General features: G+C 57.8%; 1 protein-coding gene across 3 annotated transcripts; it reads left to right on the forward strand.

Moving 5' to 3' along the window:
• The first annotated feature begins 7,085 nt into the window (after window positions 1-7,085).
• On the forward strand, window positions 7,086-19,280 carry ADAR (adenosine deaminase RNA specific). Of its 3 annotated transcripts, none has more exons than XM_062632280.1 (15): window positions 7,086-7,212; window positions 8,384-9,909; window positions 11,156-11,339; window positions 11,422-11,579; window positions 11,974-12,115; window positions 12,302-12,519; window positions 12,719-12,875; window positions 14,152-14,323; window positions 14,884-14,977; window positions 16,329-16,457; window positions 16,565-16,698; window positions 17,166-17,348; window positions 17,812-17,924; window positions 18,167-18,294; window positions 18,535-19,280. In XM_062632280.1, exons 2-15 carry the CDS (start codon window positions 8,480-8,482, stop codon window positions 18,773-18,775), a joined length of 3,483 nt encoding a protein of 1,160 aa, XP_062488264.1. In that variant the 5' UTR covers window positions 7,086-7,212; window positions 8,384-8,479; the 3' UTR covers window positions 18,776-19,280. The 3 variants fall into 3 exon arrangements, with proteins under 3 accessions (XP_062488264.1, XP_062488263.1, XP_062488265.1); XM_062632279.1 differs by having other exon boundaries at window positions 7,111-7,212; window positions 8,381-9,909; XM_062632281.1 differs by lacking the exon at window positions 7,086-7,212 and having other exon boundaries at window positions 8,286-9,909; window positions 11,156-11,348; window positions 11,437-11,579.
• The last annotated feature ends 992 nt before the right edge of the window (window positions 19,281-20,272 follow it).

A 20,272-nucleotide genomic window follows, 5' to 3' on the forward strand; every position in this document is an offset into this window, starting at 1 on the left:
CCTCATCCTTTACCCCCCAGCTCTTCATTCCCATCGCCTGGAAGCTGGCTTTAACAGGGCCGGAGCCATGTAGCCCAATGGCACCAGAGCTTTGCTGCTCCCACTTCTTGCCAGGGGTCTCTGCGCTTTCTGGAAAGCCATTGCCCCCCTCAGGGGCATCTCCAGCTGAAGGAGGGACTCAGCTTCCTGGGCACAGCCACAATTCCTCCTTTCCCTATAGGATGGAGGTTGTCTTGGTGTGGGGCACACTGCTCCCCTCCTCCAGCCAGGCTCCCGCACCTTTTGGCTTTAGATGAGCTTTAAGGTCCCTTCAACCCAAGCCAGGCTGGGGGTTCCATGACTCCACTCCTCAACCGCAGAGAGCATCTCTTCCTTACCTCGAGCCCCTGAGCTGCCAGACCTTATCCCCATTGGATCAACATCTGTTCCTTTGCAGCCCTGATGCTCCTTCCCGTCCTCCCACGTGGAACGGGACCAGGCAGCCTATGGGACCAATTCCAGAGGAAGCCCCCCCAGTGGCTGCTCCAACCCAAGTCACAATCCCTGGGTGCTCTCCTTGTTGTCACTGATATGATCATGCTGGCCTGACCCTGCCAGCCCAGTTCAACCCAGCAGGGAAAAGTCGCAGCAGCAATGGTGCCCTGAGCTCTGGTGGCTCCTTGCTAGCCCTGAAGTCCTCTTGCAGAAAGGAGCTGGTGGCTGCCTGGGCTGTTCCTGCCCCACACGTTCCCCTCCACTTGTGGGGTGGTTGTAGGAGGGCGATGCTTGAGACCAGCTTGGGGGTTTCCAGCTCTGCCAGAGGAGAGGGGCTGGTTCCCCCTGAGGGCAGAGCTGAGGCTCTCCTGCTGCCTCTGGGGACCTTTAGGTGCTCATCCCTCTGTACCACTGGGTACAGCATCTCCCAGCCTGCGACGGCACCAGGTAGGTTTGCTGGGGATGAAGGGGATCCCTGAGCACAGGGAAGATGCTGCTGCAAGCACCTGGGCTCCCTCCCAAAGGCACCCAGCAGGCTCGGGGTGGCCAAGATGGGCTTGTGCAGGGGATGGGAAAAGCTGCTCCATGGGATTAGCTATTTCCCAGTGGGATGAGCCACCTCGGAGCCCCGCGGGGCTCCAGCACCCTGTGCCCGGGGGGTGCTCGCAGCCGGGGATTCTCAGCACCCAGCTCTGCTCCTCCTTCTGCCCAAAGTGTTCTTCCCTCCCTGAGGTCTCAGCATCCCCAACGTGCTGATGCCCTTCCCAGTGGGAGCTGCTTGTGTGTCTTTGTGGTCAGGGGCTTACACCCGTCCTCCTGGTCCGACCCCTGAGCCAGGGGCAGGGAGCAGGGACTGTCCCTTTCCCACAGCGTTGCCATAAACCCAAGCTGTACCCAGAAACAGGCATGTTTTAAACTATGGCTTTAACCTGTTCACTGTAAAAAGTGCCTTGGACTTTAATCTGAAGAGGTCAGTATCTATAAATATTTACCTGTGCGGGTGTGTAAGTATGCAGCTATCTATGTATAGTTACACACACAAATATATGATATATCCATACACCTCCAAGTGCTTCAGAGCCCTCTGTTCTGATGTGGGAGCTCTGCTGGGGTCGGGGGCTGGCTGTGGGGGATGCTCCAGGCGTTACTTTGGGCCTTCTACTGCTTCAGGGAGACCCCAGTGAAGGTGAAGCATCCCCTTGTGTTGCTCTGTGTGTGGGGATGCTGAGGCTCATGTGGCCGCATAACAGGGGCCATCAGGCAGGACCCCTTGGCTAAGCCATGGCCAGCAGAGCAGGATGGGCAGTGGTTGAATGGTGATGAATTGGGCTTGTTTTGCTGTTAAACTAATACCTGTAAATCCCCCACATGCCTCCAGCAGCCCAGGGGACTCTGCTCGGGGATTAAAGCCCTCGAGCATCATGTCCAATATTAGTGGCTTAGCTCAGCAAAGCCTTAATGCACGGGGGCATTTATGATGCTGCCCATGGAGATCGGGCAAAAGTCGCTTCGTCTTTGTGTGCTTTTATCAATGGCTTGGGATTGAGGCTTCTCCAAAGCCCCTCTCCAGTTTTCCTGGAGCCCCTTTAGGCACCGGAGCTGCTCCAAGGTCTCCCCTTAAGGAGCCTTCTCTTCTCCAGGCTGCCCCAGCCCAGCTCTCTCAGCCTGGCTCCAGGGCAGGGATGCTCCAGCCCTCAGCAGCTCCACGGCCTCCAGCAGCTCCACATCCCTCCTGTGCTGTTCCCCAGAGCTGAATGCAGGATGCAGGGGGTTCTCTAAGAGAGCAGCCGGAGGAGCTGGAGGTGGTCTCAGTTCCCACGCACAGAAGAGGCTCCATCCACCCCGCTCCATCCCGCAGCTCCTCCCTGCACCGTGCCAAACCGCCTGGCGCTGAGCCAGGCAGGATGCTGCTTGCTCCAAACCTGGCACTTGATGTTGGTTGAGAGCAACAGGTTTTGTACTAATTACAGAGGAACCCATTAGGCTGCGAGATCTGCGGCCACCTGGTGCTTCTCACTGGTTTCTCCTCCTCCATCTCTTTCCTTGCTGCTGCCTCCAGGGGAGCCATGAACGGAATATGAAACGTTCCAGCTTCTTGCTTGCTTGGAGATTAGAAAGTGCTGTTGGTGAGGAAACAATCTGTGCAGGAGAAGCAGTTCCATGGCGTGAGAGCCGCAACCTGCATCTCCTGTGCCACCCATCGCTCCCTCAAAGCAGCCTATCACCTCTCCATCAGTGCCTGGCTGTGGAAGAGAACTGATCTGCAGTGAATAAAGCACAAGTGCTGCAGGAGGTGCAATGGGAGCCTGGGGGAGGCACAAAGGAGTGCTACACACAAGGAAGCCCTTTGGAGCCCTGGCTGTGCCAAGCTCTCCCCTGTGAGGAAGACATTAGAGCCTGTGCTCAGCAGCACATAAATCAAGAGAGAGGAGAGGAGAGGAGAGGAGAGAGAGGAGAGGAGAGGAGAGGAGAGGAGAGGAGAGGAGAGGAGAGGAGAGGAGAGAGAAGGAGAGGAGAGGAGAGGAGAGGAGAGAGGAGAGGAGAGGAGAGGAGAGGAGAGGAGAGGAGAGAGAGGAGAGAGGAGATGTAAGAGGAGAAAAGGGAGAGGAGACAGGAAGAGAAGAGCAGCGCTGCCCACCCCAGGCAGCCCCAGCCCCTTGGGGAAACCAATGGGGTTCAGCAGAGCCCCCCCGTGCCATGACCAAGTGATGTGGGTGCAAACGGGAGGCTGGTGGGTGACAAGCAGCAGCTCTGCCCTGGGTGCCTTTTACCCCGCGGCTGATCCTTTCCCAGCCAGGTGGGGCGGGTGGTAAAGCTTCCTGCAGATAAAGCAGATTGAATATTAAATATGAAAGGCAATGGCAAAGGGCAAAGAGGAGAACCTGGACTTGGGTGGTGATGTAAAGGTCACAGCGGAGAGGATTAATGCCCTGTCGACTGACACGTATTCAGCAGCTCCTTGAATCCTGGCATGAGGAGGCTTCATTCATTAACCTGATTGACTCTGCTAAAGCAGAGCAGCCACAGGAGCCCTCTTCCCACTGGGCCCCCTCCAAGAACAGGCTCTGAGCAGTGCCGGGTGGCTCGAGGTCTGTCTGGGGTCCCCGTCTGACACCCTGCAGCAATGCCTTGGCCAGCACCCAGGAGATGACAGCTCGCTGAGGGAGAGGCTGACGCTGCTGGAACCTCGCCAAGGGGAGCCGCCGCCGGCTACAGCTTGCTCCGGTCCCCCCCAGCCCCACTCCAAGCTGGAGGAGCCTGTGGCCGCGATGGCACCGGGCTGGGGGAGAGACGACCACCACAGGGTAGGTCTCCCCAAGCAGATGCTGTGGTGGCTGTAAACCCACAACAGACGAGCCCCTTGGTACCCAGGAGTTGAAGGATGCTCACGCAGCATCCCTGCCACGCTGCCGCCTGCTCCTGCTTTCCAATGTACCTCTTGGGACAGGGGGGATAAAAGGCGCTTCCCCAGCCGGCAGCCGCGGTGGGAACCAAGGGTGAAGGCACTGGAGCAGCCCTGGAGCGCACTGATGCCCGAGGGGATGAGCATCACATGTATTGAGGTGCCAGGAGCCGTGGCAGAGTCGCCCCTTCCCCTGTGCTCTGCATAAGGAGATGAGTAATCGCTGCTGACACCTCGGCAGCGCAGACATGGCAGCCCCCGGGGCTGGTTCACTCCTTTGCAGAGAGAAACAGCTTGTGCAGTGCCCTGCTCAGCTCTGCTTCTTCCCCAGTCGGGAGCCAGCCCTTCGGGGGCAGGAGGGGGTAAAAAGCAGCTTTGTGGGAAGCAGCCCCTTCCTGTGGTGCCCAGACAGAAGCCCCGGGATCGGGATGCGGCAGCATTTCCTGTGTGCTGCCTGCACCGTGCTTGTACAGAGACCTGCTGGAAGAGAAGAAAGGCTTTTCCCCCTCTAAAGGCAAGTGAAGGCGCTGGAGCTGTGGAGGGTTTCCAGGGAGGTTTTCCACCTCGGCTCCCCGCTGGGCCTCTGCAGCCAGGCACAAACCAGGGCAACGCTGGGAGAACAAGGGAACTGCCTCAGCCCAATTCCTCGCTCCACATACGCAGAGCCCGGAGCGCTCGATGGGCACTGCAGGAGGGCCAGGACCTGACTGAACCTCCTGCAGCCTGAAAGCATAGCTTGCCCCTGGGCTGGAAGGGAGCGGGCACCGGCAAGGCTAAGAATACACCGCTCCCAGGGCTGCCTTCAATCACAACGTACTTTAAAAGGGTAACAGAATGTCCCCTTTGCAATCAAACCCTCAGCTTTTATCTCCCTTGGAGGAATAGGCTGGCTCTGAGAGCAGGGAAGAGCTATTTTCCAGCGTCTAATAAAGCAGTTTGAGACGAACCTCGGCGGAACAATGGCCTGAGCTGAGAACTGGCATTTGAACAGCGAATCGGGCGGGGGAGCTGTGCCACAATCCATTTCCTCTCCTTTCATTTCGTAAGAGGGAAGGCGAAACAAAGCAGACACCTGAGGCATCTCCCGCCCGCCAGGGACGTTGAGCGAATGCTGCCATCGCGCGGGGAAGCCTCTGCTCAGCCCGGGGAAGCGGAGCCTCTGCTCTGGGGAGCAGGGGGAGCCCCGGCATCCCGGGATGCTGCTCCCAGCCCTGCCCATCCTTCCCCCGGCCCCCGCAGGGATAACGCTGGGGCCGGTTCTCAGCCGGCAGCTCCTCAGCTCCAGCACAAACGGGCTTCCCGTGGCCGCGGGCTTGGGAAGCGCTGCCAGCGGGATGCAGACGCTGTGGCTGTGTCAGAGCCCTCGGCTCTCCCAGCCCGTTCCTATGGAAACAGGTTGGAGCCTGCCCAGTTTTCCATAAAGCAGGGGAAAGGAGAATGAACTCGTACCGATGAAGTGGCTGCTGGCACATTGCGGGTGTTGCAGCCCCACAGGATCTATGCCCCCGGCTGGGTCCATGGGCAGGGGGGATCGTGGCAATGCAGCGCAGAGCAGCGCTGTAACCTCCCCGCTCTGCCTTAGCAGCAGCCACGATGAATCATGCTCACCGAGGAGGGTTAAAGCTGAGAAGTGATCCCAGGCAATTAAATGGGGGAGAGAAGAAGAGAACAGATTGAGGAGCTGATCGCTGTGTGCTGCGGAGTCATCCCTGCCTCAGCAGCGCGGGTGGGAGGCACTGCTCGTGGGGACGGGGAGCGCCTGACCCTCACCAGCCTCAGCCCCGGCACGGGGGTTGTGCTTCCAAACCCTTTAGGGAAGAAGCTGTGACCATTTCGGACTGTATGAGGGGTCCTTCTGGGGACAAGGAGTCTCTCCATGACATCCCCCAAACACACCAAAATCAAACTGGGAAACGCAAACCACAAATCCCTGACTCCAGAACCCACCCTGAGCACGAGCAGCACCCGAGCCTGGCAGCGCTGGGGCCTGACACACCATCTCTGCGTGCCTGCAGTGCCTCCCTTGGGAATGCCTGCACATGGAGGCAAGGAACCAGCCGTGGTGGGTGCAGGGTCCCCACCTGAAGGCACACGCAGCCACCATCAGCATCACTCTGGGCCAAGCAGAGCTGCTGGTGGGGAGCAGGGTGCTCTGAGGAGCTTGTCCCCATGTGCTCTGCTCACCGTGGGCAAGCAGGGGCAGACGGAGCCGCATCCATCCCTCAGCGGGACAGAGGCTGGGAGCGGGGTGGGAGTGGTGCACGGCTTCCGTTGCCAGCTGGTGCCTGACACACGAGTGTCTGCACACAGGCAGCGAAGCCCCAGGCAGGAGCAATCTGTCCTGGAGGCCACACGAACGGAGGGATCACACCCAGGGCTTTGGGCTCAGTGAGGTGGACACTGGGAGACGGTGGGGTGGGAGTCGGGTCTCGGTGGAAGGGGCAGCTCTGGAGTTAATTGAACGTGTATTGAAATCGGGGTGAGTGGAGCCCCACAGGGGATAATGGGGCCCATGTGGGGCTCACAGGGGGGTGGGAGGACCCGCAGGAGACAACAGAGCCCCAGCACAGTTGGAGGGCACACAGGGAATCATGGAATGGGCTGTGTTGGACAGGACCTTAAAGCTCATCTAAAGCCATGGCAGGGATCCCTTCCACTGGAGCAGCTTGCTCCACGCCCCGTGTCCAACCTGGCCTTGAACACTGCCAGGGATGGGGCAGCCACAGTTTCTCTGGGCACCCTGTGCCAGCGCCTCAGCACCCTCACAGGGAAGAGCTTCTGCCTAAGAGCTCATCTCAGCCCCCCCTCTGGCAGGTTAAAGCCGTTCCCCTTGGCCTGTCCCTACACGCCTGTGTCCAAAGCCCCTCTCCAGGTTTCCTGCAGCCCCTTCAGGCTCTGGGGCTGCTCTGGGGGCTCCCCTTCAGGAGCCTTCCCTCCTCCAGTCCAGCTCCCACCCTGTCAAACGGGGGGCACATGGGCCGGGGGGGGTATGGAGGAGCCCCACGTGGCGAGGCCCATGGAGGACCCCGATCCCCCCTCGGGCTCAGCGCCCCTGCGGGGCTGATGCCGCTGCTTTGTGCGCCCGGGGGGCAGCGGGAGCGGCCGCCGCCGGACAGAACAGGGGCGGGGCGAGGGGGGGGCCCGCGCTCGGTCCGCGGCGGCTCCGGCACGGCCCCGCGGTGCCCGCGCTTAACATGGCCGCCGCGCTCTGCCCTCAACCGAGATGGCGGCCGCGCGGCTCCCTGCGAGCTACGCAGGCGCGGGGGTTTGGAGGGGGCGCTCGGCTGCGTCATCAGTCTGCGCCGGCCGCGGCGGGAGCAGCGGCAGCGGAGGGGGTAAGGGGGCGCTGGGGGTCCGGACCGGGACCGGGTGCGGGCCTCGTGTGTGGGGCGGAGCCGCCCCCATGGCCGCGGGCGTCCCGCCAGCCTCGCCTCCATCGCGGGGACCCGTTGTGTCCGTGTGCGGCAGCCCCGGGCCCAGGCGGGGCCTCCCCTGCGCGCTGGCCCGGTACCGGCTGCTCGGTATTCCCGGTGCCTTCGGGGCTGCGGGCCTCGTCCCGGCGGCAGCTCCCGAAGGCAGGGCCCGCCAGGAGCCTCGCGGGCTCTGACTGCGGCTGCGAGGTGGCCCCAGGCTCTCTGTGCTCCCGCCGGGTCAGAGCCGCGGCCGCTCCCGGCGAGCTCCGGTGGGGCGGGGCGGGCGCTGCCGGGCCGGGAACAGAAACCGAAAGGGAGGTCGCAGTCATCTAGCAGCGGTGCCCCCCGGCGCCGCCGCCGCTCGGGTCAGGGGTGGGTTTAGCCCGGCCGTTTGCTTCTAAAAGCAGGGAATCTGGTGCGTGGATGAGGCGGAGGTAGAGCAGTCCCCGGTCTTCGGTGCTGCCTCTGCCTCGGGGCCAAAGGAGTTTCCAGAGGAAGGAGCTGGGAAAGGGATCCCCCCTCTCTGCACAGAGCCCCCCAGGCTCCGCATACAGAGCTGGTTCAGGGGCTGGGTGCTATTGGAGGCTGTTCGTGAGTTTGTTGATGAAACGTGAGTGGTCTCGGGGTGCGTTCGGTGGCGGTGGAAGCGCTGAGGTGGCGTCCATCGGGAAAACCATGCTTGTGAAGAGAGGTTCCTAAAAGAGGGCACTGCAAGCTGTTGCCCACCTGGTGCAGCTCTGTCCTGTGTGACAACAGGAGCTACTTCACCTTCTCTTGCCCCCACTGCTCTGATTGCAAAGTGAGGCTGGGATCCCTCTGCCCCTCAGGGCAGAGGAGTGAAGCTCCCTTGTGTTTGGGGGATGCATCATGACCAGACCAAGCACCCCTGAGCGCCGGTGCAAGGGGATCAAAGAGGTGGTTTACAGCTGGGCCTGGGCTGAGCTTCGCTGTTGGCTCCTGTGCTGGGCAGGCGCTGAGGTGCTCTTTGGGTTTAAACGGGAAAGCTTTGCGAGGGGAAGCCGCTTTGGTGGCAGGAAGCTGTTCCAGGCGTGGGTCTGGAACATGGGCTCAGTTCCTGCGTTCCCCCCAGCAGGTGCCTGCTCTGGACGGAGGGCACAGAGCGAAGCAGAGCTCCCCTTGCCCTGGCGCAGCAGCCGCCGGGGCCGCACGCGGGTCCCAGCACTGCGCTATGAGCAGAGGCACTGCTCAGGGCAGAGGCTCGTGTGTGCCCTGGTCGAGGCAGAACTGGCCCAGCACTACCCAAGGTTTCCTCAACCGCCCTCGTACCCCAGGAAGGAACCAGGGAGCATTTCTGCAGCAGCAGCTCCTGACGGAGCAGGGCACTGAGCTCCGTTCCCTTCAGGGATCCTGGGATATCAGAGGCGCGCGAGCTGCAGCACCGGCTCCAGCAGAGAGATGGCAGCTCCGCTGGAGCAGAGCAGGGTGCGATCGGTCCTCCAGTGAGCATCCTTGGGCAAAGCCCTCCCCACAGCGTTGCCCTCCTCAGTACCACCATCAGAGCAACGCGGAGAGAGGCTCTGACAGCATCAGGCTCAATTTCCAGAGGCTCTCTCTTGCTGGCCAAGACTGTGAACGGGAAATCCTGACTCTTTTCAGGCAGCTCGGGGAGGGAGAGGCTCGCACAGTTCATGAGCTGGCGCGGAAGCTTCGAGTTCAGAAGAAAGAGGTCAACCGTGTTCTGTATAAACTCTTCAGAGAAGGCAAGTTGCACAAGGGAGGGGAGACGCCACCTCTGTGGATCATCAGCAGCCCCAGCGCAGGGAGGCAGAGGAGCCCCACTGAGCACAGCAGTGGTCGCCCAGCTTCAGCTGGAGAGAGCAGAGGAGAGAAGAGCACAGCTGCTTCAGGAGACGCTGACCCCACGATGGCTGAGACCAAGGACAAGATTTGTAACTACTTGTTCAGCGTGGCAGAAAGCACAGCACTCAACCTGGCCAAAAACATCGGCTTCTCGAGGGCCAAGGATGTCAACGCCTTCCTCAGCGCCCTGGAGAAGCTGGGGGATGTCCACAAGCAGAACACGACCCCCCCGAGGTGGTCCCTGACAGACAGGAAGCGCGAGCGGATGCAGATGAGGCTGAAGGCCAGTGCAGTGATGCAGAAGGCAGAGCCCAAACCTGAGCTGGGGTTTCCACCTTCCTCTGTTCCTCCTGGCCCCCAGGAGGTGACAGCAGCTTCCCCAGCAGTGAGCATGGCAGGAGGAGAAGGGGCAGAGAACGGACAGCAGCCTTTGGGGCATGCTGAGCACAGTGAGGGCAGTGACACGGAAGCAGCCGTGCCTGAGGACACAAAGCCTGAGTTCTCCAGTTTGAGTCACTATGATAACTCTGAGAACGGGAAGTGGGCCACAGATGATATCCCAGATAACCTGAACTCCATCAACAAGCAGCCTGAGGAGGCAGAAGCCATCATGAGTTCCCCAGCTTCCCCCAGTTACACCGCCCAGTTTGAAGCTGCTTTACCTTGTACACCTGTGGAGAAGCTGCTGGCTTGTCAGGAGAAGAACCCAGTGAGTGGCCTTACTGAGTATTCCCAGTACACCTATCAGCACTGTGAGTTTGCCATGCTGGAGCAGAGTGGACCCTCTCATGAGCCACGGTGAGAACATTCCCTCCCTTTCCTGAGCTGTCTTCTTGCTTAAAATGCTCTTCCACTAACTTCAGCCCCTCACCTTTGTATCCAAGCCCCTGCTCCTTAATGCTTGTTTCACAAGGATTAGCCTAGATTCCTTGCAGCAGCTTAAAAAAAACAGGCCAACCTCCCCAAAAACCAAGGCTAAAATGTAGTCCTGGTTAGTCCAGTTTTGACAGCCCTGCCCCTCATTCTGAGCAGTGAAAGTGGGATTCATCTCTTCAGGTCCCATCTGATTGGATCACTTGGTTTTCATTTGGATTGCATAGGGGGAAACCGGTATTTCTGAGCTACCTCTCTGGATGCTCCCCCCCTGAAATTGGTGGAAAGGGAACCCGGAACAAAGTGCTTGGGTGCAGCTCTCTTGGCTTGGATGGGGTGAAGCCACTCTGGCTGTTTCTGGGGTCAGAGTGGCCTCTGAGCAGAGCACGTAGCATGACACAGGTCAGCCCCTGGAGCCCTGCTTCCCCATGTGAAACCTTGGCTGTTCCTGAGCACTGCTGAGCTGGTAAAAAGCTCTGGATGTGCCACATGGGAACATGTCAATGGATCCGCTAGACAGGAAAATTGGCCTCATTTCTAAAGATGAAGTCCCGTTTTTGTTGGGAAGGAGGGAGCTGAACGGCTTCAACCCCATAACCCCTCTCCACATATAGTTTGACCCTTGGAAGCAGGTTTCCTCTGTGTTGGGCTGGAGGGCAGGAGTGAAGCTGCCTGTGTTAGACTCCACAGGGAACAGAGAGGGAACAGCAAAGGCAAGAGGTTTATGTGAGGCAGCACCTCCCTGAGATGCTGGGAATGCACTGGATAGGCAGGGACGCTGCCAGAGGAATGAGTGACCCCGCATGACCAGGTACAGATGGAACAGCACAGGCTGCTTTTAAGCTTTCTTCATCTCTGTGCAGGAGACGCAACTGCTCTGCATAGAGCCATGATGTGTTCCTGCGGCTTGGGAACAAGGCAATGCAGTCTGTTCTTTCAGAGCAAGAGCTGGAGCTGCTCCTCTGTCCTGAGCAGCTCTGGAAGTGCCATGGAATGAGGCAGAGCTGTTGGGACACTCTTGGTATTTGTGTGTTCTGCATGTGGCAGTGTGGGTTTGCTCTCCCAGCCAGGAGTAGCTGTTCCTTCTCACCTGAGTCCCAAGAGCAGCTGTGCTTGCTCTGAGAAGATACCTCTGCCTCTGAATTTACTTCTTTGGGGTTCTCTTTCCAAGGTTTAAGTTCCAGGCAGTGATCAATGGGCGTCGCTTCCCACCAGCAGAAGCAGGGAGCAAGAAACTGGCTAAGCAGGAGGCAGCAGCCAATGCTATGAAGGTCCTGATGAGTGAAGCAGAGAATGGAAGACAGGGGGGAATTAAATGTGAAGAGCCCTTTCCCTCTGAGAGCTCCGAACCTCTGGTGAGTCTTGTCTGCTTTCCTTGGGAGGCTGCTCAAGCTGTGGTTAGGCTGCAACTGGTTTCCTCCCCTCTTCTTGCTGTAGACTTTGCCTCTGGAGCCAGAGCCCTCACCTGCAGCAGCTCCCCTCAGCCTGCTCCCTGGGAAGCATCCCATCAGCGTATTGATGGAGTATGGGCAGAAATCGGGGAACACGATTGAATTCCAGCTGCTCTCTCAGGAAGGGCCACCTCACGATCCCAGGTATGGCAGATGGGTGTCAGCTTTGGGGACATGTCTTTCATATCCTTCCTCTTCAGCACACTCCCCATGTTCCCGGCCTCATCACTGACCTGCCTGAATGCTGCTCCGATCCCAGGAATTTGGGCATGGCTCCTCCAAACATCTGCCTCCAGAAAGAGACCAAACCCGCCAGCCTTTCTCAGAGAAAGAATGTTGTTTCATCTGCCAGAGCAGGAACAGGTTCCAGGCCTGTACCCTACCTGGTACTGCTCTCCTGGGCATGTTTAGGGCCGTTATGGTAGATGTCAATTGGAGATAATGCAAAAGGACTTAACTTGAACGGAGAGAATTGGATATTAACCAGATGGAGACACCTCTGCTTATATCCTTCTCATATGCTATAATGTCCTGTCAGGTTCAGCTACTGTGTGAAAATGGGTGACCAAATTTTCCCTGCTGTGGTAGGAAACAGCAAGAAGGGAGCAAAGCAAATGGCAGCAGAAGTTGCTGTGAAGATTCTTTCTGGAGAGTCTGTCCCCCATGTCTTGCCTGAACAGGTATGAAGAGCTTCTTTAGAAGAGCCAAGTGGTTTGGATCGGGTCCCCCCTTCCTTTATTTCATCTTCCCCTGGGTTTCACCCCCCAAGGCCACGTGCTGGCTCTAGCAGAGGTTTGTTGCTGCTCTTGGCCTGTGGTGGTTCCAGCTGCTCAGTATTTGACAGCCTTCTCCTAACTCTGCTCTAGCCTGCGGTGAAGCCCCAAGGTGACCAGCCCATGCACAGCTCTGCACCATGGATTCCCGCTCCAGATGAATCCAAGGTGGCAAAAACAAAGGGTGTTGGGGAGCTCATCAAATACCTTAATGTCAACCCTGTCAGTGGTCTGCTGGAATACGCCCGCTCCAATGGCTTCGCTGCAGAGTTCAAGCTCATTGACCAGTCAGGACCTCCCCATGACCCCAAGTAAGTCACTGCAGCTGCCCAGGAGGAGGTTTTGCACTGTTCCTTTGGTCCAGGCAGAATTCCTGGTGCAGTTTGAGCTGGCGCCAGGCTGAGCTGCTGCCTCTGGGTGCATGAGCTGCCTCCACTCCCCTCTGCTTAAAAGCCAGTCTGAAACCTGGGGGTTTCTTGCTTTGTCAGAGCTCTGCTGCTCTCGTTACAGGTTTGTGTATCAGGCAAAGGTTGGAGGCCGCTGGTTCCCAGCTGTAACTGCTCACAGCAAAAAGCAGGGCAAGCAGGAGGCAGCGGATGCAGCCCTCAGAGTCCTCATTGGCGAGACTGAGAAGATTGAGTGCATGGAAGGGATGAACATCCCTGAGGTAAATCCTCTCCCTCCAAAGCTGGGGCTGCTTTTGTATCCCTGCTTGTCCTGTGCTTTCAGTCTAGCAGAAAAATGCCTCCAAAATCAACTGTGAGGCCTTTGTTCTCAGAAGGTGCCTTCCCTGAAGTGGGTTAGGCTTTTCCTCAGGGCACAGACGTGCTCCTCCCTCCTGCTGGCCTCTGCTTTAGGGCTGAATTATCATCAGCTTCTTCCACAAGCTCCTGAAACGTGTTCCTTTGGTGGAAGAGAAGCAGCTCCTCTTGAATTCTGTGACTTCCCCCCCTCTCTTTCCAGATTCCTTTGTTCTGCATTAAAATCTGTGTCAGCTCAAAACCTCAGGAGTAGAGAAGAGCAAAGCTCTGGCTATGTTGGGAATGGCTGTTCTAAACCTGTGCTGCTTTAGATCCGGGTTGTGTGAGCTCTTCAGAGCCATGTGCCAGGCTGCACAGCTGAGCACGGCAGCTGTGCCTCTAAAATAGAGAAGCCATCAGGGAGGATTTGTCACTCAGCAGTGCCAGAGGAGGCAAGAGCTTGGCTGCAATGGGAGGGACTCTGCAGCCTCCTCACGGCGGGGACAGAAGGAATTCCTTCAAAGCCAGTACCAGATTTCCTTGGCTGAGGCTCTGGGAACAGACAAGATAGGTCTTGTTCCTTTGTGCTGGGGGTTTCCCCTGGCAGTCTCAGGAGGCCATTCCTCAGACCTTGTCACTCGCTGCCAGGAGGACAGCTTGCTGCTGGCGCTCAGTGATGGTGCTCAAAGCAGGGCTCCAAGTGTTGGACAAGGCTTTCCCAGAAATAGAATCATAGAATGGGTTGGAAAGGACCTTAAATATCACCCAGTTTCAACCCCCTGCCACGGGCAGGGACCCCTTCCACTGGAGCAGGTTGCTTCAAGCCCCTGTGTTCAACCTGGCCTTGAACACTGACAGGGATGGGGCAGCCACAGCATCTCCATTCAACCCATTCCAGTTCGCCACTGCCCTCACAGGGAAGGACTTCTGCCTTATCTCCAACCTAAATCTCCCCTATTTCAGTTTGAACTCATCACTCCTGTCCTATCACTACAGTTACAGCCCCTGATCATCCTCGTAGCTCCCCTCTATACCTAAAAGAACTCCACCCACCCCTGGACATTCTACTGTCCATGCACTCAACCCCAGTTGCGCTGCCTGTAGCTCCTGTTTTCTGTATTCCTGCTGCTCCACGTTAGTAACTTCTTGAGCTGTTCTATTCCATGAGCTCTTAGCAACCCTGCTCTTGTGCCCCTGTTCCAGCTCCCTGTGAGTGGCAGCACCCTCCATGATCAGCTGGCTATGCTGAGCCACCAGCGCTTCAACAGCCTCACTGCACGCATCCAGCACAGCCTGCTCGGGAGGAAGATCCTGGCTGCCATCATCATGCGGAAAGGGAACAAGGGCCTGGGAGTGGTGGTCAGCATCGGGACAGGTAGGGACAGGTTCTTCCAGCATAAGCTGAGCTCTCACTTCCCTGCTAGGTTCACTGTCTGGGAATGGCTGTTGCTGAGGGCTTCCTCAGGGAGAGCAGGAAACGTTCACAGGGCTCACGTGGTGGCACAAGTGCTGTGGGCACAGTGAGAGCAATGCGGGGGTGCCTGCAGCTCTGCTGCTCTTCATCCCTGCTCCAGCTGCTGCTCTGTGCATCAGAGCACAGGTTCCTCATGCTGTACAACTCCTCTCTGTTGCATTGACCTCAGCTCCCTTCCTAGTGAGCTGCCACACGTCCACCCAGAGTGGTGGGCTGGAAACCACTTGGTAAGGGCCACTGCCCCTAAACCTTGGGCAGTTTGTCTCCGTTGTCCCTAAAGTAGTATCTTTTTCCCTTTGTTTTCCTCACTGCTTGGATCAGGATAATGATTTCATAGGCAGGGGATGCTGCTGCTGCTCAGGAGCCCAAAGAAGTAAAACCTGAAGCAACTTGAATGCCTCCCTCTTCCTGCGGAGCTGGTGTTGACTTTGCCCCTTGCCTGATTCTGGACTGTGTTTCAGGTAACCGGTGTGTGAAGGGCGAGGAGCTGAGCCTGAAGGGGGAGACAGTGAACGACTGCCACGCAGAAATCATCTCTCGAAGAGGCTTTGTGAGGTGAGAGAAGGGGAAAGCTGCAGGAGAAGCACCCGCCAGGAGGTGCTGGACCCATCCTAGAGGGATGGAGCTGTGTTGGGAGAGGCTGGGATCCTCAAGCACTACTGTTTATCCATGTGGTGCTAAATAGAGGGAAGTTATTTCTGATAAGAAGGGGCCATGCCTGAATGGTGCCCAAATTAGCACCAAACTGGAGAGTTGCCAAGAGTCCAAGGGCTGCATCTGATGTACCTAAAATAAAGCAGCTTGCAGAGGCTGCTTGGCTGGCGCACGACGTGTGAGCCCAGCTCTGCCTGAGCCAAGGTGCCTGGGAGTCTGGAGGCCAGGTCCTCCTCTGGCCTCCCTGGCTCTGCGTGCCAAAGGCTGCAGGAGAACATTCCAAATGTGTTTGTGTGGATAAAAGAAATCCCTTTTCATCGCTTGGGAAGGGGTTTCCCAACTAAACTGCAGTACTGCTCTCTTTTCTAAACAATTCCATATGGCACTTCTTAAACTCAGGGGAGCTGGAGTTGGACCTGCCTTGGCAATGTCTGCTCTCCCCGTTATGACAAGCAAACCCAGCTGCTTTCCTAAAGCCTTTGCCGCCTGCTACCATGCTCTGCGTTCTTCAGCACTGGAAGGTGTTGAGAGCAGGTCCCTGGGAAGGTGGGAAGTCGGAGGATGCCATTCTCACTTCCTGTCTGTCTCAGCTTTTCATCTTGACAGTCGTGGCTGCTGTGGCACAGCAGAGCCCACACATCCAAGAGTGAGCTCCCTCTCTCCTTGCAAAGCAAGGCCCTGCCCAGGCTCTGCTGTAGCCGCTGGGAAGCTGCAGTTTTTCCTTAGTCCTTGATGCTGCATTGGAAACCTCAAGGTTTTTGCCTGTCCCTGGACAGCAGCAGCCACAAAAGGCCCTGTCATTGTAAAGAGATCATGGGCTGTGTTAATAATATCTCCTGTGTTGAGCTGCCCTCAGGGCTGTTTGCTGCTAGTGCAGACGTGGTGCTGACTAAAGGTGCTGGGTTAACAACCTTGAAGCCTTCTTCACTCTCAGCTCAGATGCATGCAGTCAGCAGCCAGGCAGGCTCTTTCCCCTCTCCTGCCAGTGCTCATTGTCTGGTGTGGCCTCTGCATATCAGGAAAGATGCTTCTTTTTGCACTTTTTCTGTAGCAGCAGAAACTTTCTTGACTTCCAGGTATTCTTGGCCACAGGTCCAGGTTTTTGCTCTCCCATGCAGCAGGATCAGGCAGCTTGGTGCAACAGAGGCAGAGTTTGGGATCCTCCTGTCCTGGGCACAGGCAGTGGTGGGACTGAAGCATTCCTTGTCTGAGGGAGCAGAGCAGCCTCCTGATGTGAACTTGTTCCTCTCAGGTTTCTCTATAGTGAGCTGATGAAGTACAACCCCTCTGATCCTTCCTCTGCAGAAGAGAGCATTTTTGAGCCAGCAGGAGGGAAGAGGCTCAAGGTCAAGTGCGGTGTTACCTTCCACCTGTACATCAGGTTTGTGTGGGGCTGTGCAGGGCACCGCTCTCAGTGGCACTGGCTCCCCCTTGGCCCTGGCTGTTCTCTGAGGGTCGGTACTAACTTGGGGAGCATTTGTTTTCTAGCACAGCACCTTGTGGAGATGGGGCTCTCTTTGATAAGTCCTGCAGTGATCAGGCAAGCGTCATGGGGCAGGCTCAGCATCAGCCCCTCTTTGAGAACCCCAAACAGGGCAAGTTGCGGACCAAGGTGGAGAATGGTGAGTGCATTCACTCCCCTCATTTGAGATGGCTCCAAGTCCTCTTCCTGGAGCTCCAAAGCTTCCTTACCCCTCACTTTGTGGTGCTGTTGTGAGATTTGAAGCACTCAGGAATCAAAGGAGGTGGGGGAAAGGGGTGGGAGCATTAGAGAGAGTCCCTGCTCCTTCCCATCTCAGGCACTTAGCCTGCCACACTAGTGAGAGCTGATGTTTGCTGCTAAGCTTGGATGTCTCTGCCTTCCCTTTCAAGCACTAATTCATTCTGCTGCAGCAACGTTAAAACTGACTCCTCTGGCCTCAGTACATGGGTTCCATTTTTCCAATGGGATATTCTAAGCACATTCCTTGGAGCTGGGGACAGAGTGACTCCGGAGGTCACCCTGTGCCTGCGCACGCAGGAGAGATTCTGGTGAGGTTGCTGCTGGGCTTTGGGTTATTGGGTACCTGACTCTTCCTCTCTTGCGCAGGGGAAGGGACCATTCCTGTGGAGTCCAGTGACATTGTGCCCACGTGGGATGGGATTCAGCATGGGGAGCGCTTACGCACCATGTCCTGCAGTGACAAGATCCTACGCTGGAATGTGCTGGGCTTGCAGGGGGCTTTGCTGTCACACTTCCTGGAACCAGTTTATCTCAGCTCTGTTACACTTGGTAGGAGACCCACCATCCTTCCTGGCCTGGGCTGGATGTGCTGCCCTGCCCCATAGAGCTGGGTTGCAGCAACAAGGAACCTCCCTTCCCCAAGAGATGAGAAAGCTTCGTTGTGGAGGCTGGAGGAGTAAGGGGCTGAAACGTTGTTCTTGGCAGAGCTGTGCTGTTTGCAAGTGGAAAAGGGAGTTTTTGCCTTGTCTGCTGTGGGTGGAGTGGGTTTTTCTCCAAGGTTCTTTGTTTTCAGCAGGCACATGTGATCTGGGAGGGTGAGACAGAAACTGCCTGTTTGTGTCTTGGGTGAAAAATATTGCAGGCTTGAAACCTTCCTCTTACACATCCAGGGGACACGTCCCTGAGCCACGTGGCTCTGAGCTTTCTGGAGCTCCTGAGCAGCTCTGTGGCTCTTGGGGCTTCGCCTGTGCTGGCCCTGCTTCCTCATGCCTGTGTGTCTGTCCCTCCACAGGTTACTTGTACAGTCAGGGTCACTTAACACGTGCGATCTGCTGCCGCGTGGCCAGAGATGGGAGCGTGCTGCAAGGCAAGCTCCAGGCTCCATATCACATCAACCATCCGGAGGTACTGTGGCCTTGGCACTTCTTCATCTCTCCATCCCCATGTCCATCTCTGCTCATGGGGCCTCCCTGAGTGGGTCTCCTTCAGCAGCTCTCCAGGGAGGCTCCGGGGGTTGATGTCTTGAAACCTGCCCCCTTTGTCATGGCAATCACTTGCTCTGGGGGAAAAGGAGACCCGGGTCCCCTGTTCCCAGCGAGCTGGTGCAGCAGGATTGGTGCTGAGGCCCCTTCTTGCCTGTGGTGCAGGTCGGGCGGGTGAGTGTATATGACTCCACACGGCAGACGGGCAAGACGAAGGAGTCCTCAGTGAACTGGTGCCTGGCTGATGAGAGTGAAGTCGAAGTCCTGGATGGCACCAAAGGGAAAGTCGATGGGTAAGAGGGAGCTGTTCCTGATGCTGCTCTTCAGGTGGGGGAAAGGGGCAGCTCTGAAGCTGTGGGTGCACCCCGTGCTGGTACCAGCACCTTCTGGGTGGGGAGGGCTGGAAGCAGCAGAGCCCTGCTGAGACAGGACACCTTGCAGCAGCTCATGGAGGGCTTTACCCCAAGCTCCCTGCTCCTCTTTGCTCTTCCGAGGGGCACATCCTTCATTGCTGCCTTTGTCTTCCTTCTCAGCCCCAAGCTGGAGGTGTCTCGCGTGTCCAAGAGGGAAGTGTTCGCCCTGTTCCAGCAGTTGTGTGCCAAGACCAACCGCAGGGACCTGCAATGCCTCTCGGTGTACTCAGATGCTAAGGAGGCAGCCAGGGCGTACCAGGAGGCCAAGCAGAGCTTCTTCAGCACGCTGGAGGAGCTGGGCTACGGCAGCTGGATCCGCAAGCCCCAGGAGGAAGACAACTTCTCTTTCCCTGGGGCATAAAGAGCTGCCCTCTCAGGGCAGGGTGTGTGTGTGGAGGGACTGCAGTGCACACAGGCACGTGCGTGGCTGTCAGCATCCTTCCACCACCTTTCTGAGGTGGAAGCAGGAGTGTGCAGCAGGTTCCCCTGTGGGCCTGGCTGCCTCCTCCCTTGTACCTGAGCCCCTGCCCTTTCTCTTTTTAACACATGCATGGGAGTTACTGCCTTTTTTTAAGCCAGGGCAGGTTTGGTCCCTGTTTGCTTTTATGGTTCCATTTCCTCTTGACTTTTGTATTAGAAGAAGGCACAAGAAGCCAGAGGGGTGCTGCGAGCTCACACCCTTGGGCCTGGGCCCCACAAAGCTGCTTTGGGGGCAGATCTTCTCTTTTAAGGAGTCAAACAGCTGAGAGGCTGGTTTGGGGGATCTCTGGTGGGGGGGCTGGGCCACGGGGCTGAGCTCTGCAGGGCTCCCCCCAGCACCTGCTGACATTCCTCATTAAGAATAATAAAAGCCAGTTTCTCTATGATGAGGTGGGTCTGTGCAGTGAGGGGGGTTCCTGCAGTGGGACTGGGGGGGCGGGTGGAGGGGAATGGAGATGAGTTCCCACTTGCCAAGTGATGGATGGATGCAGGATGCAGGGGGGTCTCGCAGGGTGCAGCAGAGGGGCGGGATCCCCTCTGAGACCTAGGGATGAGCCCATGAAGCAGCTGGTGTGGAAGTGTAGCCCCAGAGAGGGGCTGAGCCTGGCAGCACAATGGCTCTGGCTGCACCCATGGGTGCTGTTCTGGGGCTGTTGTGCTTGGGGGTCTCTGCTCCTCATGGGGGCACAGTGGGACCCCCTTGCCCTGCACTTCCCAGGGCTGCAGCAATAGCAGAGGGGCCGCAGGGTAAAGCGGGACACAGTGCTTTAGGACTGTTTAACCCCGGGGGTACCTGGGGAGGAGAAGGGCACCTGGTTCATCCCTCACGTGCGGGTGCCCTGGGGCCGGCGCTGCCTGCGCCACGCTCCCTGGCACGGAGGATTAGTGCTATTTATTTATAGCAAACGCTCCCGTTAAATCTCCCCAACGAGGGCAGGTCCTGCCCGCGAGGCTGAGCACGGGCCCCGCTCCCCTGCAGTGGTTTTGCAGTTTTGCCCAATTGGTCTCATGGCTCTGTGCACCAAACCTGGAGCGCAGCAGGGGATGGATGGTGGCACTGTTGGAGCGTGGGGCAGCCCCTAGCCCTGCCTGCAGCTTGGACCTAAACCCAGCATCCTCCTGCCTGGTCCATGTTCCATCTTCCTCCCCGTGCCCCAGTGCCCAGCTCTGGGCAGCCCTGGGGGTGACACAGGGCTCTGGCAGCCCCATCCCCACATGACTGCATTGACAGGAGATGGATGACGTGGGAGGGAGCCGGTTTCTGTGCTCCCTCCCTCAGCAACTGGGGTTCTGCTCTTCCAGAACCGATTCCTCACTGGCACCTCTCACCTTGGCCATAGGTAGCTGGAGGCGCCCAAGCCCTCGCCGCATCCTGCTC

Source organism: Pezoporus occidentalis, unplaced genomic scaffold, assembly GCF_034315485.1.
Source record: "Pezoporus occidentalis ecotype Australia unplaced genomic scaffold, CSIRO_AGI_Poc_V1 ctg389, whole genome shotgun sequence".
NCBI classification, from domain to species: domain Eukaryota; kingdom Metazoa; phylum Chordata; class Aves; order Psittaciformes; family Psittacidae; genus Pezoporus; species Pezoporus occidentalis.